At 42.9% G+C, this 26,730-nt stretch overlaps 1 protein-coding gene and 1 long non-coding RNA gene across 9 annotated transcripts in view; both read right to left on the reverse strand.

Annotated features, from left to right (window-relative positions):
* Positions 1-26,730, reverse strand: part of SLC44A5 (solute carrier family 44 member 5) — a 175,720-nt gene that overhangs the window by 7,089 nt on the left and 141,901 nt on the right. For 2 of the 8 annotated variants that reach the window (XM_061469802.1, XM_061469801.1), the window contains exons 4-18: positions 25,170-25,254; positions 22,031-22,115; positions 19,149-19,277; positions 18,312-18,372; positions 16,586-16,709; positions 15,123-15,206; positions 12,922-13,034; positions 12,358-12,489; positions 9,875-9,974; positions 7,132-7,224; positions 6,111-6,198; positions 4,648-4,910; positions 3,314-3,408; positions 2,830-2,933; positions 1,518-1,591 (exon numbers count right to left, since the gene is read on the reverse strand). In XM_061469802.1, coding sequence (XP_061325786.1) covers positions 1,518-1,591; positions 2,830-2,933; positions 3,314-3,408; positions 4,648-4,910; positions 6,111-6,198; positions 7,132-7,224; positions 9,875-9,974; positions 12,358-12,489; positions 12,922-13,034; positions 15,123-15,206; positions 16,586-16,709; positions 18,312-18,372; positions 19,149-19,277; positions 22,031-22,115; positions 25,170-25,254 — 1,630 coding nt within the window. Of the gene's footprint in view, positions 1-1,517; positions 1,592-2,829; positions 2,934-3,313; positions 3,409-4,647; positions 4,911-6,110; positions 6,199-7,131; positions 7,225-9,874; positions 9,975-12,357; positions 12,490-12,921; positions 13,035-15,122; positions 15,207-16,585; positions 16,710-18,311; positions 18,373-19,144; positions 19,298-22,030; positions 22,116-25,169; positions 25,661-26,730 lie in introns of those variants that run through there. The other 6 variants (XM_061469806.1, XM_061469805.1, XM_061469807.1 and 3 more) reach the window with 5 other exon arrangements.
* LOC133277688 (uncharacterized) lies at positions 16,925-17,211 on the reverse strand. The gene is made up of 2 exons (XR_009746278.1): positions 17,130-17,211; positions 16,925-17,070 (listed from the first exon to the last, which is right to left on the reverse strand). It is a non-coding gene; the product is annotated as an uncharacterized LOC133277688 (long non-coding RNA).

Consider the following 26,730-nt stretch of genomic DNA (forward strand, 5'->3'; position numbering starts at 1 on the left):
TGCTCTTGATGGTTAAAAAACAAAACAAAACATCAAATTATGTTTATTTCAGCCTTTCTTCTAGGGTCACAGATAAACCAGGCTAGAAGAGGCAAAATACACACCGAAAAAAGAGAGCAATGCTTGTAGGTCTTCTTCTTACTTTGTCCCATCTGGCCACATTTCACAACCCCATACCATGCCAAATCCACTATTTTAAGATATGGTACAACACTGAAGGCAGGAGGCCTCAAAGCACAAAGATGAATTAAGGTAGACAGCAGAACTGACAGTAAATCTGCAGCCCTCACTGAAAGCAACAGCAGGGAGTTCCTGCTCGAAATACTTCAAGCCTGTCTTACCAGAAACTGCAGGTAAATAATGGGATGGAAAATGAGCTTTGTGTCATCAGCCTGAAGGCTATGGATATGGTAATGCACAGCACTGACTACCATGAAAGATGAACATTAAGGAATATTAAAGAGATTAAATCATCATTAACCTGTCAGAATTCAGAATTAGCAATATACACAAGACAAAAACACCTCAGATTGAAACAATGAAAAGTACATGCCTGGCTTTTAGCTATTGCTTTAATGATTAAGAGCAAAACCACAAACGGGAGTGAGGTGATGTTAGGAAAGCACATGAAGGAACGGGAGTGAGGTGATGCTAGGAAAGCACATGAAGGCAGCTTCTCTGCCCTACTGCACAAGCGTGGGCACCCCGTGCCACTATTACTGTGGGGTAATGGAGTGAATGCACTCCATTCTCCCATCTCCAATTCTTCACTCTAGTTTCTTAAGCATCATTTTCATTTTCCTATTTCAGCCTCCCTCTCCATTCATCTCCACCTCCCAGTCCTTCACTTAATTTGAATCACCTAACCAGTTTTATTGTGTCTCTTGCCTGGCAATCAGGCTGCCTGCTATTGTATCAACATGACCTGCCCCTAAGTTATTCTTCCACTATTTTCTGATCTCACAGTAGTACAGGAAGAGCCGGGAGCGATGAGGAAAAGTACTGATGAGAACAGGGAGCTTGGCAGCAGTCTTCACAGTAGGGAAAAGGGCCAGGGGAGTTCCCAGCACTAAGGGATATGTGGGTATGTTACAGATACTGGTCTGGAAAGCAAAGTACTCTCTTCTTTTCTTCCACTCCCTGACACCCCATAAGCTTTCTGGTTCACTCTGAAGATTCTGCTTTCCTTTTTCACAGACAGTGAGTGGGCCAAAGCTCAAGAAACACACATATGGCAGATGATGAGCACACCATTCCTGTATATCTGCAGGTCTCCTATCAAGGGCTCCATTGGTTCCTTGGAGGAATCTATACTGGATGCTTATGAATTTGAAAGAGCAAATCACAACAAAACTGTTGGTTTCCATCAGCTTTGCACAGGTTGCTGTGCTGGAGAGCCTGCTGGCCATGTCTGAGGACAGAATCATCTTCCAATAATGGGAGAGGACAGAAGTCTGTCTTCAGAGCGTGACAGCAGGAAATCCTGACATTCCAAGTCCTGGAGGGTGGCCCCTTACCTCACCACATTCCGCATGAGCAGAAAGAACGCTTCCTTCGCCGAGGTGCAGAAGTTTTTACCGTAGATGGCAATCTGCAAAAAGCGGCAGCTGTTCAGTATTCAAATAATGAGGATCCCCCCTCGTGTGCCAGCATCTTCCAAAGCACGGTTCTGGTACATGCACTGGGATGCAGGTGAACATAAAGCACTTCCCCCGGTCACCCACTACCTCTCAATGTTCCCACCAGGTTGGGACACAGTATTATCCATCTTTCCCCTTCAAATGACCTCGTGATGAGTGGGCTACCCCAGCGATCTGGCAGGCAGGAGACACAGTACTGAGTTTGCCAAGTCGAGCAAATAAGGTACTTGCTGAGGGATTCTCACATTGCTTGCTACCTGCACTAGATTATAGTCAGTGGAAAGAACAGGCACTTGTAGAGCAGAAGTGAGTCGACCCCTGTAGGTCTCTCCTTGGGCCTGACGCTGCTCTCACTTAATAAGAATCAGAAATACCAGTATCAAAGTGGATTTACATCAGCATAAAGTAAAGCAGCTAAAGCTATTCAGGAACACAACCTTTTCTTCTTCCTGGAATAGCATCTGCCAGGGTGGGATATACTAGAACAGCTCTCAGTGCATTCAGTTCATCAACTGTAAACAAGATAGTCAACAAGAATACTTCCTCTTCCAGATGGCATTAATTTCTAACACCAATTGCATGAACATGGGTTATAATGGACCCATTCCAGCCATCTCTTTTGAGATAACAAGCCGGGACTGTAGCATTCAAACAATGAAATTGCTTCCAGTCAGAGCATCCTAGGCTGACATCTGTGTGTATTTATTTAGATGAAAATCTGGAAGTTCTCTTCTGGAAGCTAAGAATGGTTATTTTAGAGAAATAGCACTACTGCTGCTGGTAGAATTTGTGCTTTTAACTTCCAGGAGGAAGTACAGATACCACATGCCTTATACAAACACTGCCTCCAAACAGAAGTGTCATCAACATGCCATATGAAATGAGCTCATATTCCTGTTCAAATCAGGATTTCAATTGCTGACTCAGTTAACCAGTTATATGCCATCTCCTCCCACTTACTTTGGGGGTGAGGGTGATGGACGAGGACACGCACCGAAAGAAGCTGAGTTTAGACTCAGGGAAAACAAAAAATCTTTTCCATGGTAGGACCACATGCATTCCTGACAACTCATATAAATCCCATTACTTTTCCAGCAGATTCTAGTACCGCTGGCTGCTGAGCCATTAGGAGTGGCTAGGGTATTTTAGTGCCCCAGACAGGGAGACCACCTGCAGAGACAGCACATACCATGATGTAGGCATTTCTGTTTATAAATTTTAAGAATTTTTCCAAACACCAGAAACAGCATTTGAGGCAGCAGAGTAGGAATCTAGTGAAGGAGTTCTGTGTACCTGGAAAAGAGGAGAGTACTTCATACACAGAGCTCCTGAAGTGTCTTTCTCAGAACATGGAAAGGTATTCGTAAGAAAATCTTACATTATGACAAAAGCAGAAACATTACTTCTTTTCTTCTAGGTACGGACTCTCTTTCTCGACCAAATTTAACTCAGTAGCTTTCAATTAGAGCAGATCCACATCCCCCATGCAAACTTTGCATTAGGTTCCCAAGGACACAGCCTCAATTTGAGTAAATCAGCATATATTCACTGGCTTCAAATGCAACTACAACAGCTAAAGCTCTCTTTTCATTAACGAAAAACATCTTGGGAGAGGAAGGAAGGGATTTACCAGAGGAGGCCTTGATAAGCTAGGCTAGATTCATAAATCTCACCTTTCAGTTTGTGATCCAAGTACTCCAGTATTACTCGAATAAGCTGGACAATTGCAAGAATTAAGGCTCCAAATGCCAGCGAACCTGTATGGTATCTAAAACAAAATAAATGACTGTTACATTGCACATATGTACATATTTACAGTTATACGTGTATGTGCGTGTATGTGTATACGTAGAAATAAAATTATAACTGGAGGAAGGCCCATTAGTGGGAATTACACATACTAATGGACAATTACCCTGATCCACAAGAGAGAGGAACAGGATGAAGCCATAGGTGTTTTTGGTGTTTGAGTGCTGTGTCTGTCTGTGTGACCAGCTGTGTATACATGTGTTGCATACTTGTATTTGGGTGTGTGTGCCTACTGGGAATACCTGCTCAGCCTTCTACTCGGCTGGAGCTGCAGCAGCCTTGCTGCTGTTGGGCTACAGGATTCAGCTTCCCCCTAACAACTACATTTTCCTGACTGGACTGGGTTTGGATGGAAGAGAGTTAGATTTCTTCACAGTAGCTTGTACAACACTATGGACTTGTGATGAAAACAAGTGTCGATAACAAAGGGATGCTTTAGCCACTGTTGAGCAGCGCTTACACAGTATCAAGGCCTTTCCTGCTCCTCACCCCAGCAAGTGCACTGGGGGTGCATGAGGAGTTTGGAGGGGCCAAACTCACCCCTGCTATGTCCCATCCCTGGCGGTGTCCCCAGGCCATCTTGGAGCAAGCTGCTCTAGTGGAAGGTGTCCCTGCCTGTGGCAGGGGGTGGAGCTGGATGAGCTTTAAGGTCCCTTCCAACCCAAACCGTTCCATGATTCTGCGATTCTACATGATTCTATGACACAGTCAGGACAGCTGACCCCAGCTGACCAAAGGGATATCCCACACCATATGGCATGCTCAACAGTAACAGCTGGGGGAAGAAGAAGGAAGCGTGGGGGGGGCCACACATTTGGAGTGATGGTGCTTGTCCTCCAAGTCACTGGAACACGTGTTGGAGCCGTGCTGCCCTGGGGATGGCTGAACACCTGCCTGCCAGTGCAAAGTGGTGAATGGATTCCACATTGTGCTTTGCTTGTGCACACAGCTCTGCTTTACCTACTGAATGCTCCGTATCTCAGCCCATGTATTCTCACACTCTCACCTTTCTGATTCTCTCCCCTGTCTCACTGTGTGGAGGGAGTGAGCGGTTAGGTGGCACGTGGCTGCCCACTGAGAGGAAAGCACAGTGCTGACTCATCATTTTCCTTTGATGTTCCAAGTCTGGCTTTCCTACATGTAAAACGTGCACTTGCTCAATATGTGAGAGGGCTCACATCCAGCCCCACAGTCTTACCGTATTGCTCGTCCGAATGAAGAGAAGAGTGGCCATAGTGGAATATCAGCTGGTTTTCGAGAGGCCCAGTAATAGGAGGCAAAGGCACCAGCAAGGGTACACTGACCCAATGCAATTGCAAAGTTCACCAGCCAGAGAAAGACAAAGGCATTGGCTAACTGGAAGATGAAGATGTACTTATGGTACAGGCTTTCTCCTCCATAAAAAGCAAAAGTACACTGAGCACCTGGACACAGTTTAGTGACATTGGTTGTGTTAAAAGTCTGTACAGGAAGAAAAATAAACAACACAGTGATAAGCACTGAATTCTGTGTTCACAGGCTCTGAAATTTAGCAGCTCCATACAAATCACATCATTCTGCTTGATGTCTCATCAGATCATTAAACACTACACTGCAGTACTATGCAACCTGTTTACATACATAAGGATTTATATTAATGTCTTATGCAGGTGTTTAAACTATACAGTTGGCAAACAGAGCTGTTTACCCTAACCCTGAAACCTAGAGATATGGAATTTGAATGTCAGAAATATACTTTAAAGATACACAAACGCTTCAGTTTCATTAAAGAAAAGCTGCTCATATAAAAAGTAACAGCAAGGAAAAAAGAATATTTGAAAACCAGACACCAAATCTGGCACTTGTGTAAATCACCACGACTGAACTGAAATCAACTGAGCTGTGCCATTCTGTACAAGCTGCGGAAGTGCCAGAGCTTACCTTCTGTAAGGTATGACATAGGTAAGCATACTCTTACTTATCTCATGGTATTAAAACAGGAGTAGTCTTTACAGCAGATTACTCTTCCCTAGTTCTGTTGTTCAATTCATGTATTTGCTCAGTTTGGGTGTTAAACAGAACCAGACAATTCCTATTCCCTTTCTTTTTTAATGTTTGGTATCAGGATGGTGGGGAATTGTCTGGGATGTACCTAAGCACAGCAGTACATTGACATTTAAATACCTGAAAATAACCCTGACAGAACATTTGATAAATATTTCTAGTTTTCAAGAAACACTTCAATTCAACTCCACACTCAAGTCAAAAGACAAGTGTTTTTGGAGCTTCATAATGGTCATCACTGTGCCAAAAGCAGCCAAACCTCTGCTTTGAAACCTGGCTGGGCAAGTCTGAGGCACAGCTTTCAAATTCTTCCACAAAAATAGAAATCCTCATGAATTCAGGAACACTTTTCCAAATAAACCTGTATTTCTGCATCTTCCTTTCACGCCCAGTAAATGAGACTGATTGATGCTCACAGCACACTTCAGCAAAGAAACTGCTTTATATCTCTAAATTGCTTGAACAAAGGAGTATTAGCTGAACACAAAGCACTATTTTCAGATTTAGCACAAAGAATCATTAATTAAGATAGGTACATTTTCTCACACTGCATTTAATAGCGATTAAGAAATACAATTAGGATAGCTCTCACTACAGGTAAGTATTTGTAACACCTACCTCTGGGTCACAAGTCAGGTTTGCATACTTGCACAGTGTTTGATTAGCCATTACTTTATACACAGGTTCTCCTGATGTAGCCAGAAAACTGAATGAGGTATTTTAAGGAGGAATCACAGAACTGTGGGCTTTGAGCAACTCAGGAGTCTGCAGGGGGTAACCATGAGCTCTAAAACACTTGTGCCGGTCACAGAAAAACCACTTTTGCTATGCAGAGATGTGCATGAAGGGACACAGAAAAAACTAAATACTTTCATTACTTACAGAACTAAGGCAGACTTCATCCCAGAGCTGTCTGCCATGGCCAGAGCGAGCAAGGGGAATAACCTTGAAAGCTGACCCAGTCTCTCCTGCACACCCACCTCTGACAAGGCACATTATGCAGCTCTTTGAGAGATTGGATTTTGGTGGCAGTAGACACAGAGCATAAGGATAAATCAACACTGTCCTGTACAGCAGTAACTGACCCTCTTTGCATGAGAAAGAACAATTTGTTTCCAGAAAGCAACTGTCCCCTTTCTGACACTTTACCAAAGCCTTGCCTTTCCAGGAACAGACAGTGGCTGCTGTCAGGCAATTTAGAGGACATGGGGTGCTCTGTGTTCTCTCACTCCTTTCCCACATTTTTCTGTACAAAACACACATGGAGCTCATCCAAGCTAACTAAGCGACCATTAACATCAGGTCTATAGAGCATACAGCCAAGAAAGGGCATAGTCACTCTTTGCTGAGGTTCCTTTTTCACCCCTTGAAACCAACCTTATGTAGTATAAAAGAGCTTGTATGATCCTCTGCTTTGGCACGGGTTTAGTCCAGTTCTTTTTAATGAAATTAAATTCACTATCCAGTTGGTAAATCACACGCAAATGCCCAGTGAGGAAGAGTGCACCGGTTCAGCAAGTGCCAAGTGACCAAATAGCCCTTTTAACGCTGGTTTGGCCAAGGTGAAATAGCAGAGAATTATCTGGACTTGTAGACCAGAAGACAGTTCCTCCAGAGAGGAGCACAGATAGAAGGATACACAGCTGTCACAGCCCAGTAGGAAATACAAATTGCAATGAGTGTGAAGGTGACGATTGGATAGAACAACGTAGACATTATGTAGCCAATAGCCCTGTGAAAGAAACAAAACATGTCAGATAGCTGCAGCAATTTAAGAAACAAGCTTTTTATCAGGCCTCTTCTAGCATCATCCTTTTTACTCTGAGCTACTAGAGCTGGGATCTCAGAATACTGCAGGCTCTTTCTTCAATGTCTTTACATCTTCACTTTGCCATTTCTACCACTCCACTTTTATCAGCAGCACTACAATCAACATTATCAATCATGTTCCAGCCTGTCTTCTACTTCCTCCTTCTCCATTACTGCTTCACAGATCCAGCTCTTTCCACGCCACAAACCCATTTCAATCACATCTTCTTGCTGCAGTAATGACCCTTTATTTCCTTGTCCCACCCTGCTCAGTTCATATGCTCCTCCCTCGGCTACTACGCACCTGAAATTACCTCTTGCTACTTTGCATTTGAGGACTCTGTTCCCAGCCCCTTTCCTGCCTTAAGTACTGACTATTTTGGGGCATGACATTCAGTTTGTCTTTGTAATGCCAGGACATGCTAACACCTTCCTGTGACTATATGACTTTCCTTGCACATGCCCTAAATGAATGGTGCTTCGTCTTTGACTGTTGGCAAGCAGAAAGAAGAATGGCTTTTCACTGTTGGCAGCTTAGAGAGCTCCTTTTAACATCAAGGCTGATGTTCTAGAGGCTGACATTCTGCTAATTCTTGTTAGAATGCAACTACTGAGCAGGAACTGGAGCGTGTTGGCTCCTACACCCCCAGGGACTCCTCTCTGTAAGCAAGTGAACAGATACAGCCCCGCTGGGTAAACCAGCCACAGCGCCCTCAGAGGGGAGCGCCTCCATCTGGGTTATCTCATGGGATGGGATTGCAGAGAGCAGGGGCTTGTTCACTCAAGCTTACAGGTTGGTTCTCTTCGCATTCTGGCCACCTACCTCTTCTGTTACTCTAAATTGTCTCTCCAGTGACTCTGTAAGCTTACCACAAGCCTTTCTGTCTCTTAGTATTTCCTGCAGGATTGACTTGTGGCATTTCTGACACTATGTGTTTGGCAGGAGGCAGTTTCCAAAATGTAAAAGCAGACAAAGTTACCCAATTCCTGCTGCTAAACTAGTAAATGCTGGGAGAGCGCGAGGGAACCCTCGTGTACAATCAGGAGCTGAAGAGCAACACATCGATTTCTGTCTGAGTCTAGAGATGCAGAAGTCCAGTAGACGCACACAGCAGAAACAGTCACTACGCACTAGCAGTGCGCAGCAGCTCATGGGAGGCTTCTTGGATTCCACTGACACCGTAGACAGAGTAATGACTGTTAACTGTTTGCCCCTATGGATTTCAAGACAATTGAAATATTTTTGAAAGAGTAGTTAAGGTATTGAAAAATGAAATTTGATTTCCAGTTGTTAGCAGCTTGGTTTGCACCTTCCCAAATACAGGGCATGGGCTGTTAAGTTTACAGGAATTGTACACAGAGCTTCATCTCATGCATTATGCATGAAAGCAAAACCATCACCCTCAAGGGACCTTTCCATGCTACTGAAAAACTACAGAATGTTATCACTTCCCAGCAGGAAGTTTATGAACTTCCTGAAATCCTTCTACCTGTCAAGGCTGTGAACAAAAGTGCTGCAGAGAGTTAAGCGTTCCTGCATTGTCATGAACAGGAACTAAAGAAGAAAATTCAGTGTTGCCAAAATTATTTGCTATGCTTTAACTGCACAGTAGCAGAAGACAGGAAACAGGTACCTGGCTGAATGCAGAACTTCAGTATTTCCTAATCCCACTACAAAAATCCTAACCCCCAACTCCTGAGAACCATAACATCAACAGAGAGCGCAGAAAACCACAAGCAAGTGCACACAGATAAACTCAGAGCTAACTCCATGTGCTCTAACACAGCCCTACTTCTGAGGCCTATGAGACCTTAGCCTATTTGCAATGAAATCCAGGGGTGTGCTTAATCCATTTCTCCTTTCTTATATTCCCATTAAACCCAAACCAAACGCAAACTAGAACTAGGAGTTGGCACTGGATAAACCGGTAACCACTATGAATAAAGCCTATCCAGATTTCAGGAAACACAGAATGAAGAGGCCTCCCAGGCCCTCAACTCTCACATCCCGCTCTGCTTTCCTCTGTATTCAGAGCTGAAAAGAAGAGCCTTGGACTACACCATATTACAATGTCCAGTCATGGAAATCTCCTTTTCTCTCTGCAGATTTATGCATGTCCAGACAAAAGGTTGACTGGAGCCATAAGAATCCAGTAATTCCTAAATTAAAAGCCCCAGCCAAAACAACACCTCTACCACTAGCATAAGTCTCTCTGGAGACAATCCAAAGAGAGTAAAGCTGGCAGCTGTAGGTCTTAGGCTCCTATTAACAGTGTCCCACATTTGGCACACACCTCCTTGCACCGAGGACATATGGTGCCACTAACAGCGTCTGTACACTTAAGGCAGGGAGCTGGGAGATAAATATCTTACTGCAAAAGAGAAAGCTCTTATAAGCACAATCTCAGTGACAAATAACTGGTGTTCTTTATACCACATGTATGGCTGGACAAACCCAGTGTTGTACTTCAACTTCCTGCCCTTGGTACTGCAAGATGAAGCTCAAGAAGAGTAGACTCCAGAGATTGTCTAATAAAATTCAAAATATATTCCCAAAACTCAGGCAAACGTACCTACTGCCTTCCTTCAGGAGTGCAATGGCGATCCGGATCCGATTCCTTAGGAAGATCAGCATCAGTATGACTATGACCTCAACACCACAAAGTATTATCACTGGAAACAAACAAAAGTTAGATTTATCAAGAACCGAACCAATAGGCTGCCTCTGTAGTTCACACACACACCCCCCCCCCCCCCGCAACTCCCCTTGTGTTTTGCACTATTGCGCATGAACTCTATAGAATTCCCAGCTAGAGCAGCTCTTTGCTTCTCTCACTGCAGCTGCCAATCTTCAATCCCATTTCATGGCTTTGTGGGGAGATATTGTACATGGCCAGAGTTTGTCAGAATGGGCAGGACCCTGACAGTTCACCCTTTACAAATGCTGCTTTTTATAACAAGCATTTTGCATGTTTATACTCTAATGCTGCTCATCTGTAGTATTTCAATACACTAAAGAAAAAGGAGATGAAGAGTCAACTTTTTCCTGAAGAGTGCAGTTTTCTGAGATACGCTCTCCTATAACAGGTAGATGCACTTAAATCAATAGACTTGCCTGAGCATTAGCTTGGCGTGAGCTCCTTTCCCCTCATTTGAGTCAAAAAAAAACAAAGAGGCTAAGACAGTACAGTTTTGGACAAATGATTTTCACCTTCCACTTGTGCTGCTGTTATCACACAAACTTGCTCTAAGGTTAGAGAGCTGAGAGCACCGTGTCCCGGTACATTTCCTCTCTTAGTTGTGAGCAGTGTTTGATTCATAACCCAGATCTTGTTTAAAGAGTTGGCTTCTCTCTGATTTCTATTGGTGTCAGTTCAAATCCTACTGCTGCAATGGGAAGTAAAGGAATTCTCTGGACACCACCTCCAGAAGCACCTCCAAAAGCCTGAAGCACACCTCCTCTGACCCTGAGACACATCCCTTCATTCCGGGTGCCTCAGAGGGTTAGACAACATTTAAACCAGCCCAGCAGTGGTGCACGGTTACACACAGCAGGCCCTGTCTCCTCCAGCTGAAACCAAGAAGTTTTGCGGAGGGAGAGGAAGACAAAGGGATGGTTTCCCCTCAGCTGTCGGGTGTCTGGAGCTTTGCACAGGGACAGGGGAATTGGCTTCAGGTCCCACAGATCTGACACAGCCTCAGAATCCAGACCCAGATAGTCAGAGATGATCAATTGCAATCCCAAGTACTATCAGCACCCCTAGCCATCAGAACTGCATGCGGCAAGTGACCCCTGTGGTGCTCAGAGCCACAGACTTCCTTCAGAACAATGTTTTTTGTTACACACATTTCAGCACCTATTTTTCATATGGTTCTCCATGAAGGAATACATAGGCAGGTTCCTTTGAAGCTGGTCTCAATCCAGTTCAGCTCTGTCAAGTTAATGTAGCTTGTCGCAAGCATTGTGAAAAAGGAAAGCAATGTCAGTCCGTGACGAGTTCTAGACTAGGACTAAGAGGGCCTATGTTTTTTTCAGGGACATTTAACTGATGTGCTGGGTGATTTTGGAAAAGTAATTTCATTCCTGAGTACCTCAACTTACTCATCTGAAAGTGACACTGACCTCTGGATAAACTGTACATTGGCTGCTAAGAATCAGGCAGGGGAGTTACAAGGAAAGACTTAACAAAATCCTAATATTCTCTACAGCCAGCATGCTAAAAAGCTTTGCCTCAACAATATGTAGAAGACGCTGGTGAGCCCAATGATCCAACACAGTTACATGAAGACACAAAGCAGAGAAAGGAGATTTAAGCAGTAAACTACTGCTGTTAATTTAGCTACCAATTAGGAGAGCCAGTGTTTTAGGTTATGTGCCATTCATCATCAGTTAGTGCCTGTGTGCCTGATAATAGAGCAGTAACAGCAGTGCAAGTAGTATTTGACAGGTATTTGCTCTCTTTTGTGCCCCTCCTTCCCTTGGGAGGGATGCATACCCTGCAGGCTGTCTTGTTGCAGTAGGATTGTTTTAAATACGCTGCCCTTGTAAGAGAAAGCAGCAAAGCACTTTTGAAAACCAGAAGTGATGACATTTGTGATGGTTCATTCCACAGACTCAGGTCAGCCTGCAAGAAAATTCAGTGACCTGAATGTAAACAGGTCTACAAAAGATGCACAGACATTAATCTCATTTCTGGGGCCTTCAAGGAGGGGGCATAAACACAGAGAGAAAAATGCCCATCCTTATCTTCATCAAACTTAGTTATTGCCTTCTGCCTCCCCATTGTGAAGGCTGAACACACAGGAAGTAGAATGCTAATAACACCAGCGTTTTTCACTCTCATCACTACTGTGACTGCATTATGGTCCCTTACAAATACACTAGTAGCCTTGCAGAAAAAGTAGATTTTTGTACCATACAAAGAAAAAGAACTCTGCTTACTTCTATGAGCAACATATGTAGAGGATGAGATTTAACAAAGCAGAAACTGTAGTGAAACAGTGACTGAATCTCCTGAACATCCATTAACAGATACCAAGTTTAAAGGGCACTTACTAAACGCTAACCATGTTTGCCTCAGCTGCAGGTACACTCTGAAGTCTGTCTGGAATCCAATGTCATACACAGTGAGGTCAGATCCAGGTATTCCTTTAAGGTGGTCATACTCCCAGTAACAATGCCAGATGCCTGTTAGAAAACAATATCAAATGAGTGTTTCTGAAGAGTGCAAAGACAAGGTTGGGATTGTTCTAAATCTTTGACAAGTGAAATGTTTTCTCCTCAGCACATCCGATAAGCAAAACCCAAACACGCATTACTGCCAGACTAGTCAGCTATAACATCACATCTATAGAAAAGAAAGATGAGTACAAGTGAATGCAGACTAAGCACACTGTGATCAGATAGTTCAGGTTGCTACATCTGGTGCTAAGTATCAGCACAGCTGGTTTCTTACTAAATTTCACTGCCATTTAAGCCCTTCTCACTTAACTGTGTTTAAACCCAGGCACTAGTTTTCCCAACTATAGCCTTTAATTGATGTAATCATTTACTTTCCTTGCCCAAAATTAAGCAATAAGGAAAAATAAATAGCCTCAGAAGGTGGAGGATTACACCTACCATAACCTATAATTCCAATCACACCAAAGATGAAAATCCAGAAGAGAACCCCAGCTGTGAACCTCAATAACACAAGGAAGAGCAGACTCACAATCATTGCAATGAACAGCCCACTAGAAAGACAAGAAACAGAAACACAGGGAAACAAGTGTGAGACTCTTCTCACATGCCTCTTATTCCAAATGAGGGTCACTTCATCTCATGTAGGCGAATGGTTTCTAAAAATGTATTTCAAGATCTTCCTTATGAAATATTTCCTCGTGGTTCTCTGCTGTTAGAAACAGACAGATTACGTACGATGGTCTCACAGGACACAGCCAGATACGTTTGCGCACGCTAAGTTCTCAGGGTGTCTGAATGGGACCAGCACAGGTCTGGTTTGGTCATTTACACTGGCTGATCAACTCACTGCCTTTTCCAGGCCATGGTCTGGTCTACAGCACAGAAAGTTAAACTGGAGAAATACCTGTGTGTGGGGAGGTTACTGGTTTATGTCCTCCATTTAAAATCCCTGCTTGCAAAGAAACAATATTAGGAAAGTAACATTTAAAGGAGCTTTCCTAGAAAAAAAAAATTCATTTTAGGAGGAAAACTGGTGACTCTTTCTACCCATCAGAGAAGAAAATGATCAGGGCATAGTGATGCATAAAAAGAACCTGTTAAGAGCCATCAGTGGAACCCCTGTGTCTTTATCAAGTCTGTAGTATGGAAATATTTGCTTTCATTTTACTCCCAGAAAGCAAGTCAGAAAGGACAGAATGACTGCAAAAGGCCTTTTTACTCAGGGGGGCCTTCTAAAGCAATGCAAATAAAGCAGTGTGAACAATGGTTCCATCCAACAAAGATCCAGCTCAGACGCTTCACAGAACATTTCATATCTCTAGAATTCTAAGGTGTGACATCAGAATTTTGTATTAGAACAGACTCAAAGGAAATGAAACCCTCTTCTTGCCTGTGGTCAGGAACTGCTCTTCTGAATGTTCCCAGTTTATTTAGCCGTGATTAAAGATAACAAACGGGCCAGCCTGACCCCAAACAATCAAAACTGGATGTTTAGGGCAAACTAAGGCAGATGGGCAAAGCAACAAGAAAAAGAACATCCACTTATTTAGTTAAACCTTTGTAAACTGGTCTTGAGTTCTAGCCCTTTAGAGGCTTCTCAGCACGATGTGTTTTCCCTTTCTGAATGGCTTGCTTGAAATTCAGAATGTATTCCTCAAAAAAAAAAAAAAAGCTGTTGTTTTGGAGTTCCTGACTCTGTTCTTTCAAGCAGTGCAGTTACCTTTATCTATGGTTAGCTTCAGATTTACACGAGTTCTAGGAACACCAAAACTGAACGAATACACGGTAACAATTGTCCTTAATAAAGTGGTTCCCTTAAACTGAGCCTTGAAAGCTGTCATTTGGTGAAAAGTGTGAAGAAAATTCTATCCAATTATTTTAAAAGTAACCACAACTCCTTATAAAAGTATCCTATTTGAGATGTGGAAACTGGCTTCAGCATTGAGAAACTCTCATCAAAAAACGGTCAATTCTCTTTCCAGTCCATCTGTCAAGCAGTATCTCCTTCGAAAGAATCTGCACAATAAGCCTGATTTCAGTAAGGGATCAAGAGAGAATGGCCATTTATGCACATACTTAGGTGTTTGCTTCAGCAAAATAGCTACTTCTTTTGTTTTGGGGTTGCATTTTTACTAATTGCTGATTATTGAGTAATAGTTGCAAGATAAAGCTAACTCTGCTCAGTATTTTTTGTTCTTTAAGTTGCTTTGCCTGCTGCACTGGATTTGTAGAGTTATACCAGATTTATGTATTATAATGAATTTAACTACATATTGCTAGTATCAATTTAGAAATTGGGATGTGTTTTATATAGATACTAATGACATTTAGCAACTGCAATTGGTTTGAAAGACTCTTAATTAAGATTTTTTAGTTTTGGAATTACCACACTGATGGGTCCTGCAACAGAAGACAGCACCTCTTGGGTTTCTGCCTGGTAGGATATTAAAAAGCTACTCCAGACCATACAGTATGCATGTATGCTGTGCTATCCTTACCTCATGTACAGAACCATAACAACATTATGGCAGAGTTTAAAACTAGGTTTGGTAACAAACACATGCATGATCTATTTTTCAATTCACTACACACTCCAAAGTGAGTTTGGAAAAACATAAAAATACCCATTAGAATCTTACATTAAAATCCAGTACCAAGAAATAGCATAGTCTTCAAAAATTTTCACTCCAATTGATCTTGCATCCAGGACATTATTGATGCCGCTGAGAAAAGACAAACCAGAGAAAAGGTTACTTTAGACAGAAAAGCAAAATGCATTTAAACAACAAATAGGCACAGTGAAGGAATTTGAAATATCTTTGCTAGTGGTGAGTATATTACTATCCTCTAGCTCCAGTTCCATAACCAAGCCGACATCAACCACCGTTACCCCAAATCAAAACAACTGTCAAAACGTCTATAGTGCTCCTGAAAAAGCAGTATTAAAAAAGCTCTGTGAGCACTCACTGTCATCAGACAGAACTGACCACTATGTCACAAGTGCATACTGTTCAGATCTGCAGTGTACCAAGAGCCAAACAGTTGTCACTCCAGAACTGCTAATAGCAGAGAAGCAAAAAACAGCTCAGTGAAGCAAAAGGAGGACTTCTTGGAGTTGTCTTCCTATCCTACAAAGTGCTTGCCCATATTATAGAATCACAGAATCACAGAATAGTTAGGGTTGGAAAGGACCTTAAGATCATCTAGTTCCAACCCCCTTGTCATGGGCAGGGACACCTCACACTAAACCGTATCACCCAAGGCCTCGTCCAGCTATTAATGTTCTCCTAACATTAATGTTCTCCTAACATTAGAAGAAATGAAGAATCATCTTATCAAAGAACAAACAATGTAGTCATAGATGCCAGAAGGACGAAGCTTTGAAAGGTGCCGGTGTTACCACTGCTGGTAAGGTGCTAGAATGTGGTAGCCTCAGATCTAGAGATAAGAAAAGGTATCCTCGTGCTTCAGACAGGCTGAGGATGGAGAGCAGCTGGAAAAGAGAGGCTACTGCAGTGGTTTTCTCTCCTCCTGGTTGCTAGCCAGGATTGGAGATGCTTGCTGTCCATCTGCAAGAGAGATGCTGTCTGGCATCAGAGCCGAGGACATTGACTTTAGACCTTTAGACACATGGTAAACACAGGAGCATGCTAGTGAGGTGAGATGCCAAAGTACTAGGACAGTCCACGGTAGTAGAAAGGCCGTTGTTGGAAAGAAGAGCTGAGGCTAGTTGGAAAGAAGAGCTGAGGCTATTACTGGCTGGCCCGAGTCCTGCTGCATGAGGACTTCAATTTGAACCTCCTTTAACTTTCCTTGGTACTAACTTTTGCTAGGAAAACCAAGTGGAATGTTTTAAAAACTGACAGTCAATCTGAGGCACACTAAAGCTTTCAGCTCCTTGCTCATTTCGGCATACCACAGTGATGGTTTTCCCTACGGGAACTTTGCAAGTGCTCAGGCACAGAAACCATCTACCAGCAAGTCTTCTCTGGGTACCCTCAGCCATTTGCTGCAAGACATTCTGATCTTTTTTTTTCAATTCCTAAATTATTTCACAGTCTTGGAATCCAACACGCAAGCACTAAAGAAGGGTAAAACCTACTTTGCAGCTTCCCTGAGATCGGTTACATTTCTTGTTTTCCCTCTTCCATCTTTGAATGTAGTTTGATTTGCCACGGTTAACACACCATTCTTCGTGGAGAAGTCAGGGAAGCACCTCTTCAGAACTATTCAAAATACCAAAAGAAAGCAGAAATGTTACACCTCATGTCAAATGAGCTCCACTTTTGTTGCTTGTCTTTTGTGACATATTTAAACAATGTCAGAGTCAAGATCAATTGCTTTTCAGCTGATTATCTAATGGAATGTTGACTCTCAGAACTCTTGCAAGAGCCAATCTATTCAAAATTAGGATTTTTATGCTCTGGGACTTTTTGTCCCAGCTCAGGCATGGTGGGAACACAGCTTTCAACTGGACATTCTAGGTGCTACCGAATAACAACAGTAGTATCTGCAGCAGTTTAAGAATTTGTAATAAATGCATAACTTACTCTCTGTCACTATCTGGGCAGCCTGCAAAAACTGTGGCTTCTAAAATATGTAATTTCATGGTAATAATCAAACCAGCCCCCAGGGACAGACTCAACATGACTGGTCACAAATGCTATTAGCACCCAAAACAATACATAACAGCAAGTGTCAGTTCTTCATATGCCCCGTGAGCTCCAGCACCAGACATTCTTGGAAAGGAAGCAATGGAAAAAAGACAGAAACTATTGGTTAGACAGAGGGAGGAGGAGATTATAAAAGAGAGAGACAAGGACAGGTGTTTACATACTCATTTATGTTGCCCTGCTCTTCGCTGCACCAAGTCCTTGTTTTCATTCCAAAGGGAAGAGCAGCTCCTACACAGCTGTACTTCACCTTTAGCTAATGGTTCTGCACTTTCCATATCAGGTTCCAATAAGCACTGGTATCTGGGCTCAATATTCAGCCTGGAATACCTACCCTCCCAGTTATTTTCAGGAAATAACTAACATGTCTCTTTTCCTCCCTCTCTAATCTTCACCTGTTGCTGTAGTATAAAAGAAGATAATAGCTTCTTTGCAAATGGTTTTCTGTCTTTTGGGTGAGTACATCATTTTCATACAGATTTTTAATTTTTTATCATTTCATCCATTATTTTCTCTTTTTGACAGCCTGTGCCTGGCTTACACAGTCTCTGATTTAAAGCATGGAAAAATAAATAGCAGTTCCTCATTTGCATGAGCTTCTAGGTCAGTGACACATGCTTTTGAGCTCTGGGACCTGTGCTTGTGTACTCAGAAACACCTGCTGACCACAGTGACAAAACTAGCTTTTTGTCCCCTTAATTCCTCTGCCTCCCTGCATAGGCAGCACTATGTGCAACACTGAAAATCAAGTTGTGCTGTAACTGGGCTCAAGTGCCACCTGAACTTCAACAGCTGCCCAGATGAGCCTTCCTACAGTCATGGCTTTTCCTTCATGCCAACAGCTTGGCTTGGGTTGGGTGCTCATGTGTTTCGGAAAGCACAGTTTGCGCTGTAAAGCATTTATCAGCAATGATTCAAGAGCAAGAAAGAGTTCAGCTTGACCCAATCACACTCCAAGTGTCCATGGATGGCACTCTAGTAAAAATAATACTAAATCTTTATACTTTCAAACTGTTTAAAACTGAAGGGATGCCACTGCCAGGTAAGAGCCAGCTCCTTGTGACCGCGCCACAAAACACTTTTCAGACTGGAGCTGTGCTTTCATGTGAACACTTACAATCTGCTAAGTTGTGTGTAAGAAATAGAACCACTCACAAGGCCTGCTTGGAATGATCATCGAAGGACAATCTTCATCACGTAGGACTTGAGCAACAGACTAAAAAGGGGAAAAACAGGAATGCTGAATACATAGCAGAATTAACTACGTGGGTTTTGTTTCCCACCCACTCTGAGAAAATGCCCCAAACTGGACTCTGTAGCCTCCTCCTCAAACTTGACTGCTGGAGCTGCAAGATACATTCATGATGTGAGAATCCAGCCTCTCAATGGGATTTGGGAAAAGACTATTCTTTACTTTTCTAGTGACAAAAAAGAAAAGACCTCTTCACTTTGGATCGGCAGGTGAGGCAGTAATGACTGGGCGATTGCTCCTTGCCTCCCCCTTACTTTTATCTTAAAGAAGAGTAAGAATTTAACAGAACTAACATAGCTGAATTGCAAGGCAGTTTAGAGATGGCAGAAATAACACAGTACGTTTGAGTCCAGAATCAGTTCCGTGAAAGACAGAATTCTTTTCCTAGCTGAATTACTGAGGAGCTCTACATAACTCAGGAGCCTTAAGAACTGGTTTGAGACACTCTGCTCTACTGCTGTGGAGTACTTAAGTACTAAAGGATACTTGCCACAGTACTGCAACCACATGGGTAGCTGCAGATACTCTTTACGCAAACAGTAATCACTGAAAGAGTTAGGGATGTGATGTGCATACAAGACCTTCATCCCTGATTAAATCACTGTCAAAGCTTATGTACGGACAACTTATATGGTGAAATCAGAGTAAGTCAAAGCTTTGCTGTAGCTCAGTAAAATCATGCATATTACACATTGCTTGAAGAAAAAAAAGTATTCCATCACCTCCTGATACATACAGACCTTGCGAGGACTGTTAAAACCAGGTCTGCAGAACTGCTTGAAGTAATTCCACTGATCGGGTTTGTATCTGTAGGAAGCCTGAACATCAATGTAGGTCACAAACCTGTCTGGGCACTTTGAGACACAAAGCTGCAAGAAAAGAAGACACACTGGGGGTAGAGAAGGGTAAGGAAAGTCAGTACAATCAAAAAGCAACAAAAAAAGTCACTTGTAAAAGTGCCCCGTTTTACGGAATTGCCTTCAGTAATGTTTACTGCAGCATTTGGAAAGGGAGGCAATGCACTCGTGATTTCCTAGGCGAGTACTTCTCAAACTCTTTGGTAAATACTTTCCAAGTCTCTCCCCTTCCCTGGCACATCCAGCACTGCCTGTATCCCTGTCGGCTCCACACACCCTGGTGGATCTGCAGAGCTTCCAGGCTGCTGGGGAAAAAAAACAACTGTTTTTTAACAGCAGTAAAAACCATCTGCTGGGTCCTCCTCTGCTCCCTCAGCAGCCGCGTCCTGAGTGAGGTGGTGCAGTTGCTGCTCTCACAGTGCACACCTCATGTCCTTCTAGCACATTTGTAAGGAAAACTTTACTCAGAAAAGGCCTCGTGCAGCTAAAACTGTTCAACCCTTCTACACAGTCTCTTCAGTCAAACACAGCTCCATGGTTTTGTGTCAATCACTCAGAAGTGACTTTACTGCTGACTAATGATGAATGTTCCCTGGTTACAAAGCAGGAAGGGTGCACATGCCAGGAATGAAATTCTGAGCACTTGAGGTACAGCCATTATAAACCAGATCTGTGTGAGAAATCAGGCAAGGACTGGGGTTTGGTGGAAGCATCCACTCAGAAGTTAGGATTCATGGAATGGAGAAGCAGCTGTCCCATTGCCCCCGAAGGCTCTGCTGGGCTCTGGAACCATGCAAGTGTACAGCCGGTCTGACTCCTTAGTGCTCCTAAACACTCCCGCATAGTCTGAAGTCCATCTGTTTAGCAAGTTTCAGCCTTTTCCAGAAGGCTGTTCACCGTTTCCAGAGCTGTGCTAACCAAACACACTTTGCAAAGCTCTGCTATCCAAGCACCAGAGGACATCATGCACGAAGCTGTGCTTCACCTCAAGGGATTCCATCATACACGATTCACCTGAGGGACTTTTGCCAAAAGATCTTGTACTAATCCTCAGAACAGGGTGCATGCTGCAAGAGGTCATTCTACACGGGTGCTACAGTCCTGCGCACTACCCACAGGCCAAGGAACAAAGAAGTTTTGTCTTGCTGGGACAAGAGGTAACTAACAAGTATATACTTTACTCTGACCTCAGCTTCTCACCTGTGAAACAGGCAATGAAACACACTGTCTATGGATGCAGTGAACTGTAATAACAGTTTGCGAATCCAGTGTTTTACTCAAGAACTGAAGCCCTTCCCACACCAGTTTTTGTTTTTTTCCCTCCTGCTGTTTGATATGAACGGGACAGGAATGAAAGACCTTGTTTGCAGCTCAAAAGAGGAATTATCAAAAGAGCTTTTCACAAGAGACCAGAGAATTAACCATCTGCAGGAGCAAACAGCCAAAACCCTTCCGTGCTTTGGAGATGTTGTACATTTGGAAATCAACAAAACAACTACTCTGCTCCCCCAGACTCTCCTTCAACAAATATTTCACCTTACTCGATTCATGACTACTGCCAACTTGCCCACAGCCCCAGTCACATCCCACACAATGACTGGAGGATTTCTGAACAGGCTGGAGTGTTCCAGTAACAGAGTCTAAAGACTGCAGGGTAACAGTGTCAGTGTTTGCATGTGAACAGACAGGGATTCCTGGAACAAACCTGCTGCTGACAGAGAAAAGTTTCCATTCCAACAGCAGCTGGTCAGTGTTAAGAGGACTCTTGCTATTCTTTGCTGGAGATTTCCATCTCTTCAGCTGTGTCAAATAGTCCATATGGTCACACTAACTGATAGGCCAGAAACATCTATCAAGGACAGGGATCAGAAGTAAGGGCAAGCTGGAATGGGAAGCGTTTTTAAATGATAGTTAAATAAAGACAATTAACATTTGGAATCAGTAAATTGGTGACCATGTAACAACCCTCATCCAGATTAATACTGGACCTCACTGAGTATTGTCAAGATGGCCAAGACCATACTTGGTCACCTGCAGCTTAGTTACACAGTACAAATACTCTGGCAGCAAAGCTGGATCAGAGCAGCCCTTCACCTAAATCCTCTGACCTACCCCATGCCGTAAGTTGTTGCCCTAGAAGATGGAACAGATGAGCATAACTGTGCAATTGTTCAACAAAGCAGGTCAGTGAAATGGTCTCATGTAAAAAACATCAGCAGGATGATGTTAATCCACACAAGCTCAGTGCCTGGGTTTATTTCATAGCTTCACAAGATGCTGCAGCACAGCCAAGGAAGTACAAATTGTGGCACAAGGCAAGAACAAGCTTTCAAGATCTTCACTTTTCAAAGTGCTGCAGGCTCTAACCATACCCAGATACTCCTGTCACTGGGGATATGCACATCTTCTTGAACACGTCTACTTTGGAAAACCCTAGATGTTGATCAGAAGTATTTTCTGCATGCACTGATTACTACTCAACATCTGCTTGTGATGAATTCGTAAGCCACAAGTTGCTGCATTCAGCTAAACAGACCATTTCTTTTTTTTTGTCAACTCTTATCCAAAATACTCAGTTTTGTGCATTTCTCTTTATTTTTTCTGACCACCATAGGCTACAGGGACCGTGTGCTACAGGTCATCTATAAACCAATCATGTTACATTTTGAAGGATATGAATTTTTAAATCAAACAAATGTATGTCTAGTTCTTAAGCACAATGACTAAGAGGCAAGGAAGATACATTATCTCAGTATTTCACTCACCTGTGTTGTAGGGCACTGTAGGTTTATTAACACCACGGGGCTGGCACATTTCAGAATGTTGAAGTAAAACAAAATGGTCTTGTTCCTATGGAAGTGGACATAAGATAAGTAATATTGTAATTATGGGTGCTTGCACATCCTACCATTCAAAACCGGACAGCATATATTGATATTTAAATTCTATTATTGTGATTGGTCATATTGCAAATACAAAGCAAAAAAAAACCACCCCCAAAAATCCCAAGCAGACCCTGGGTGTTTCATGCCAAGACAGCACCGAAACCAGAAGTATTTGGTCTAAGGAACTATGCGAGTTAAAGAATGCTAACTTTTGAGAAGGCTTTTTCACCACATGGTTTTAAGCTGAAACAACCGAGGCACTGTTAGAGGCATCTGTAGTCCTGCCTCTGAGAAGCGAGGTCTGTAAAATACCCCTGCAAAACCTCTGTGGTCCCTCTGCTTACACTGAACACAGTGTGTGCACTGCATGCCAAATCACTACTGGCAAATGCTACACTGTGAAATCTGCCTGTTTCTGGCTGATCAGAAGGTGGCACCAAAATCAATCAAAAGCTTTTTATGGCTGAAACCTGAAAGCAGCTGGCCAGGAAAAAGAATGATAATGATAGCATCTGCTCCTACCCCTGACAAACCTCCTGTGATGTAAAGAAGGGACAGTCTGAGGAGTTTGCACCCCAGATCCTCACACGTTACAGCTTCTGGAATTTCACTGCACATTCAAGCTCCCTTTAAAACTGGGGTTAGCTCAAGTGCCTCACATTTTACAAGGTTAAATTGTTTTCACCAAGGTCTGTTCTGCGATGCACTGGTAACAAACCACGCATCCTGGCAAAACCAGTTTCACTAACATGAGCTGTGATTTCTGCAAATCCACAGAGCAAACTTTTGGACTGAAATGCCATCGCTCTGCAATAGCTCCTTGACAGTGCTCATAATCCATGAGCTGCTCAAGGCCATTAATGGAATCATTTTTTTTCCATAGGACTTAGCCCACTTGCTGATTTCGACAGCAGGAAAAGAAGTTTAAATATGTGTGTGACATAAGAAAACAGCCACCGAGAACTAGGTCTGTGGTCTTTATAATGAAATTATGCTGTATTCCATGATTACACTGTGCTCTGCAGGAGGCAAAACAAGCTTACAGATTACATGGAGATTAATGGATGGATTGCAGGTAGACACAAAGAGGCCTAAGAGAGACTCTCAAGACAGCACAAAGTAGAATTAACTTGACTGCATGGAATTCACTGGAATCCAAATGGGTTTTTGCATCAGCTGTGAGTGCTGGCTTGGTTTTTAGCTTCTCTTTTCTACTCCTCAGTGAGGCTGCTGTGAATGCTTGTTCCAAGCAGAAGACTCAAAGCCACAGAGACTGTGATCACTGTCCAAGAAAAACTTCTCAGAGTAAGGCCTTAGGGACTCAGGAAAACCATAGTCCTGGGTTAGCCTTTCACAGTGCTTACTTTCAGGGCAGCAGAAAAACCTGACAATGGCATTGGTGAAGGCAAGATGAGCACATCCCACACCTCCACTTTCAGGGACCAGAGGTACTTGTTCAGAGGGGCCTCCTGGCCTACTGCCATGATCACTCCTGCTTTCCAATAGGTTGTGTTATGTCTCTTTTGGCTTATATTTTTATAACAAACTCCTCAACGTGGCCAGTAAGTGCCAAAATGCAGTCTCAGCAGCTGTATTACTTTGCAGCAATCATACAGATGGAGGGACATTTGTGGATAGGAACTGGAAATCACACTGTAAAAAATAACCAAAGGGAAGTCTTGATTAACAAATAGAAAGAAGGAATGGGATGTAACAGAGCAGAAGGAGGAACGGGAGTGGACGATAACAGAGACACACATCTGGCTACACACCGCACAGTGCATGGACACTGTGGGTCTGAGGCTCCCAAACCCACCTGCCCATTGCTTCGTACTGACCTTAGGGCACAAGAGCAAATTGGGAGTGAGAAGGGGAGCAGGCGAGGGGTGCAGTGAGGGGAACACACAACACAACAACTTTTGCTCCTAGTTTTTCCCCTTCAGGAAGTTGGCCTCTCCAAAACCTGCTGTGAAGAATCTCAGAGGGTGGAACAGGTCTTCTTACACCATTTAGTCTGTTTCCTCTGTAACAAAAACTTGAGAGGATATGAAGTCCTAGCTCTGCCTCTGTTCAACTCCCCATCTCCTGCTCCTTCCCTTCTGAATGTCCTTTGGACAGAGTCTTCCTCACGGTTTTTCCCCATTAGAAAACTAAATGGGAAAAGAAAGAAGCAGCAAAGAGCTGCTACCAAAAATTAGCTTCTGGTTTGCTTCCTGCAGAGCCTTGAGGTTCTTTACAGTGACAAAGGGCATAAAGGGTGCCTAATACTTACTTTTTAAAAGGGAGAATTAGAGGAGGGAAAAAACAAACTGTCTTTACAATTCTGTTTCATAAAGAACTTAGGTTTTTCAGAGGAAACATCGATGCGACACCTTTCCTTCCTGAGCAGCTATTTCCATGCAGAAGTGCTCTATTGAGATCAACTGATTCATTTAACTCTCACAATTCAGGATTTAAAACCACTGGGAAACAGAGACAAGCAAAGGAAGCCACTCGGCAGGTATGCCAGGGAAGGTGTACTTAGAGCTGCCTGCTTCCAGACCTCTCAGTCTCCTCTCTACCGGCACTGGGTAAAAACCAGAAAAAAAGCCCCAGGTGCTTCTCCTTCTGGTCTCTTCTGTTATTTGGTACATGTTGAAAAAAAATAAGACCCAGGCAATAATGCTTTAGGACTACTCTTGCTCCAAGGTGGATAAAAGAATTAACTATCCAAACCTGGGTAGTAAAAAGCTCTGCCAGCTAGTTACTTGCAATGCAATTAGTGATGCCATCTTTAAGCTATGTTGATCCTTTACCAAAAAGATTCTCTGAATGACTGCATTCTAGTAATAATTTGGATCTACACATGCACCAAGCAACTCATCTATTTCTGACCTTGATGTGCTATAAAAATACAGGAAGAGTGTCGCTGTTTCTTCAGCTTCCCAAGAGAAGCCCCAGCAGACAGAGAAACTTGAAATTTCACACCTTTTTCACACTGCATGAGTAACAGAGGTATGTGAATGCATCGAGTACTCACTCATTGGGGGTGTCTTTCTGACCGCAGAACTGCCCGTAGCTGTCAGTTGGATAAATCACTTTCCTGGGGTCGCCGTGCACCCAAGCTGCAAACACACACATCGTCTTTTAGCATGTTACTCAAGTGCACACAGTTAATAGTTGAAGCAGACCAGCATGAATATGTATCACGCCTAATGTACCGTTTAATCTCTGTTGATCACCACTGAAGAGTATTGATTTGTAGAGCTCCTAATGGAACACCAAAACATAAACCAAACTAACCTGAACTAAGATACGGATGAAGCAGGAAGAAAGCAAACCAGCTCACTTTTTACCTTCAGGGCACGTGTATCTGGATTGTATCCAAAATATGGCATAATGGACTTAAAAACTGATGGTTTTCAAAAGGGGAAAGAAGAGGAATTAACTATGTAGACAAATCTGAGTGCTGACAACATTTCAATGGAATTGAAATTAATGGGATTAAGTGGGGGTGTGACGGATACACAAAAGGCGTGACCAAATGTAATGGACTCCATTTGCACTATGAATGGAAATGAACTCTCACTTTGTAAATTAAACATTTCCCAACTTGGCAACTTTCCCATTTTTAGTTATTAGGTCTGCACCTGGCAACTTGTGTATTCTATGGACTAGCCACAACCATGGCACTGAATGGGAAGAGGTTTATATTGAACTTTTAAACTTTTCTCCACTTTGAAGCAGGATTTCTTCTCCAAGCCACTTCCACCTGCACCGTGATTTCCCCTTAAGGATCAGGTACACACCAGCTGTCACTACTAGTGTCACCATTCCTAAGCTGTACTGTGCAGACCTGATTTAGCTTCCTTCATGACTAGCCAAAGTCTAACCTTTGAACTCTCCTGACTAACTGCTTACCTTGACCCGAAGGAATGGAACTTGCATGTATTTTTAAGTATCATCTAAAAGGAAGATGTAATATCAGAATAGAATTCCCTATCACTACCCTGAGATGACACCCTAAAATCAGGTTGCTAAAGAGCTGTTAGAAATTGGATCTTCTTCCAAACACCTCCTTGTGCTTGTATTATGTGGGAAAGATTAAAAGCATTACAAAGCTTCCCGTCCCAATGTTCCCCATCCGCACTATATACTAAATGTCAGGAGCCCACTTAGCATACACTTGAGGCTTTGAACTATGCAAACCACCTTGAACTTGCTTCTCTGTAATTATCCCATTTTCTCTCAACTTTGTGACATTATATTTAGTCATTTGTGCAGCTGTCATTTTCCTCAAGGTCACTTTGGTAAGAACAACAGCGCTTAACAACAATATGTGTAGGAGAGGCAGAGCCTATGTAAGATCTCAGAGCAGCAGAGTGTAAATTTATTGAAACGTTCAGGACAGATGCACAGCATCTTCAATGACTTGCAAACACTGACAGAGCATCTGCAATGCCGCCTTTCACCTGGAACACTTTTAGGTTACTAAAATGAATCTGCTAGTTCTTTTAACCTACATTAGTTTTCCTGTGCTTTGGAGTTCGGAAATCAACCTGCTGCTTGGTATCAAACACTTTCTGGACTTTCCAATCAGC

This window comes from Pezoporus flaviventris, unplaced genomic scaffold, assembly GCF_033815535.1.
Source record: "Pezoporus flaviventris isolate CSIRO_AGI_PZ_B2104156 unplaced genomic scaffold, CSIRO_AGI_Pfla_v1 ptg000059l, whole genome shotgun sequence".
Classification (NCBI taxonomy): Eukaryota; Metazoa; Chordata; class Aves; order Psittaciformes; family Psittacidae; genus Pezoporus; species Pezoporus flaviventris.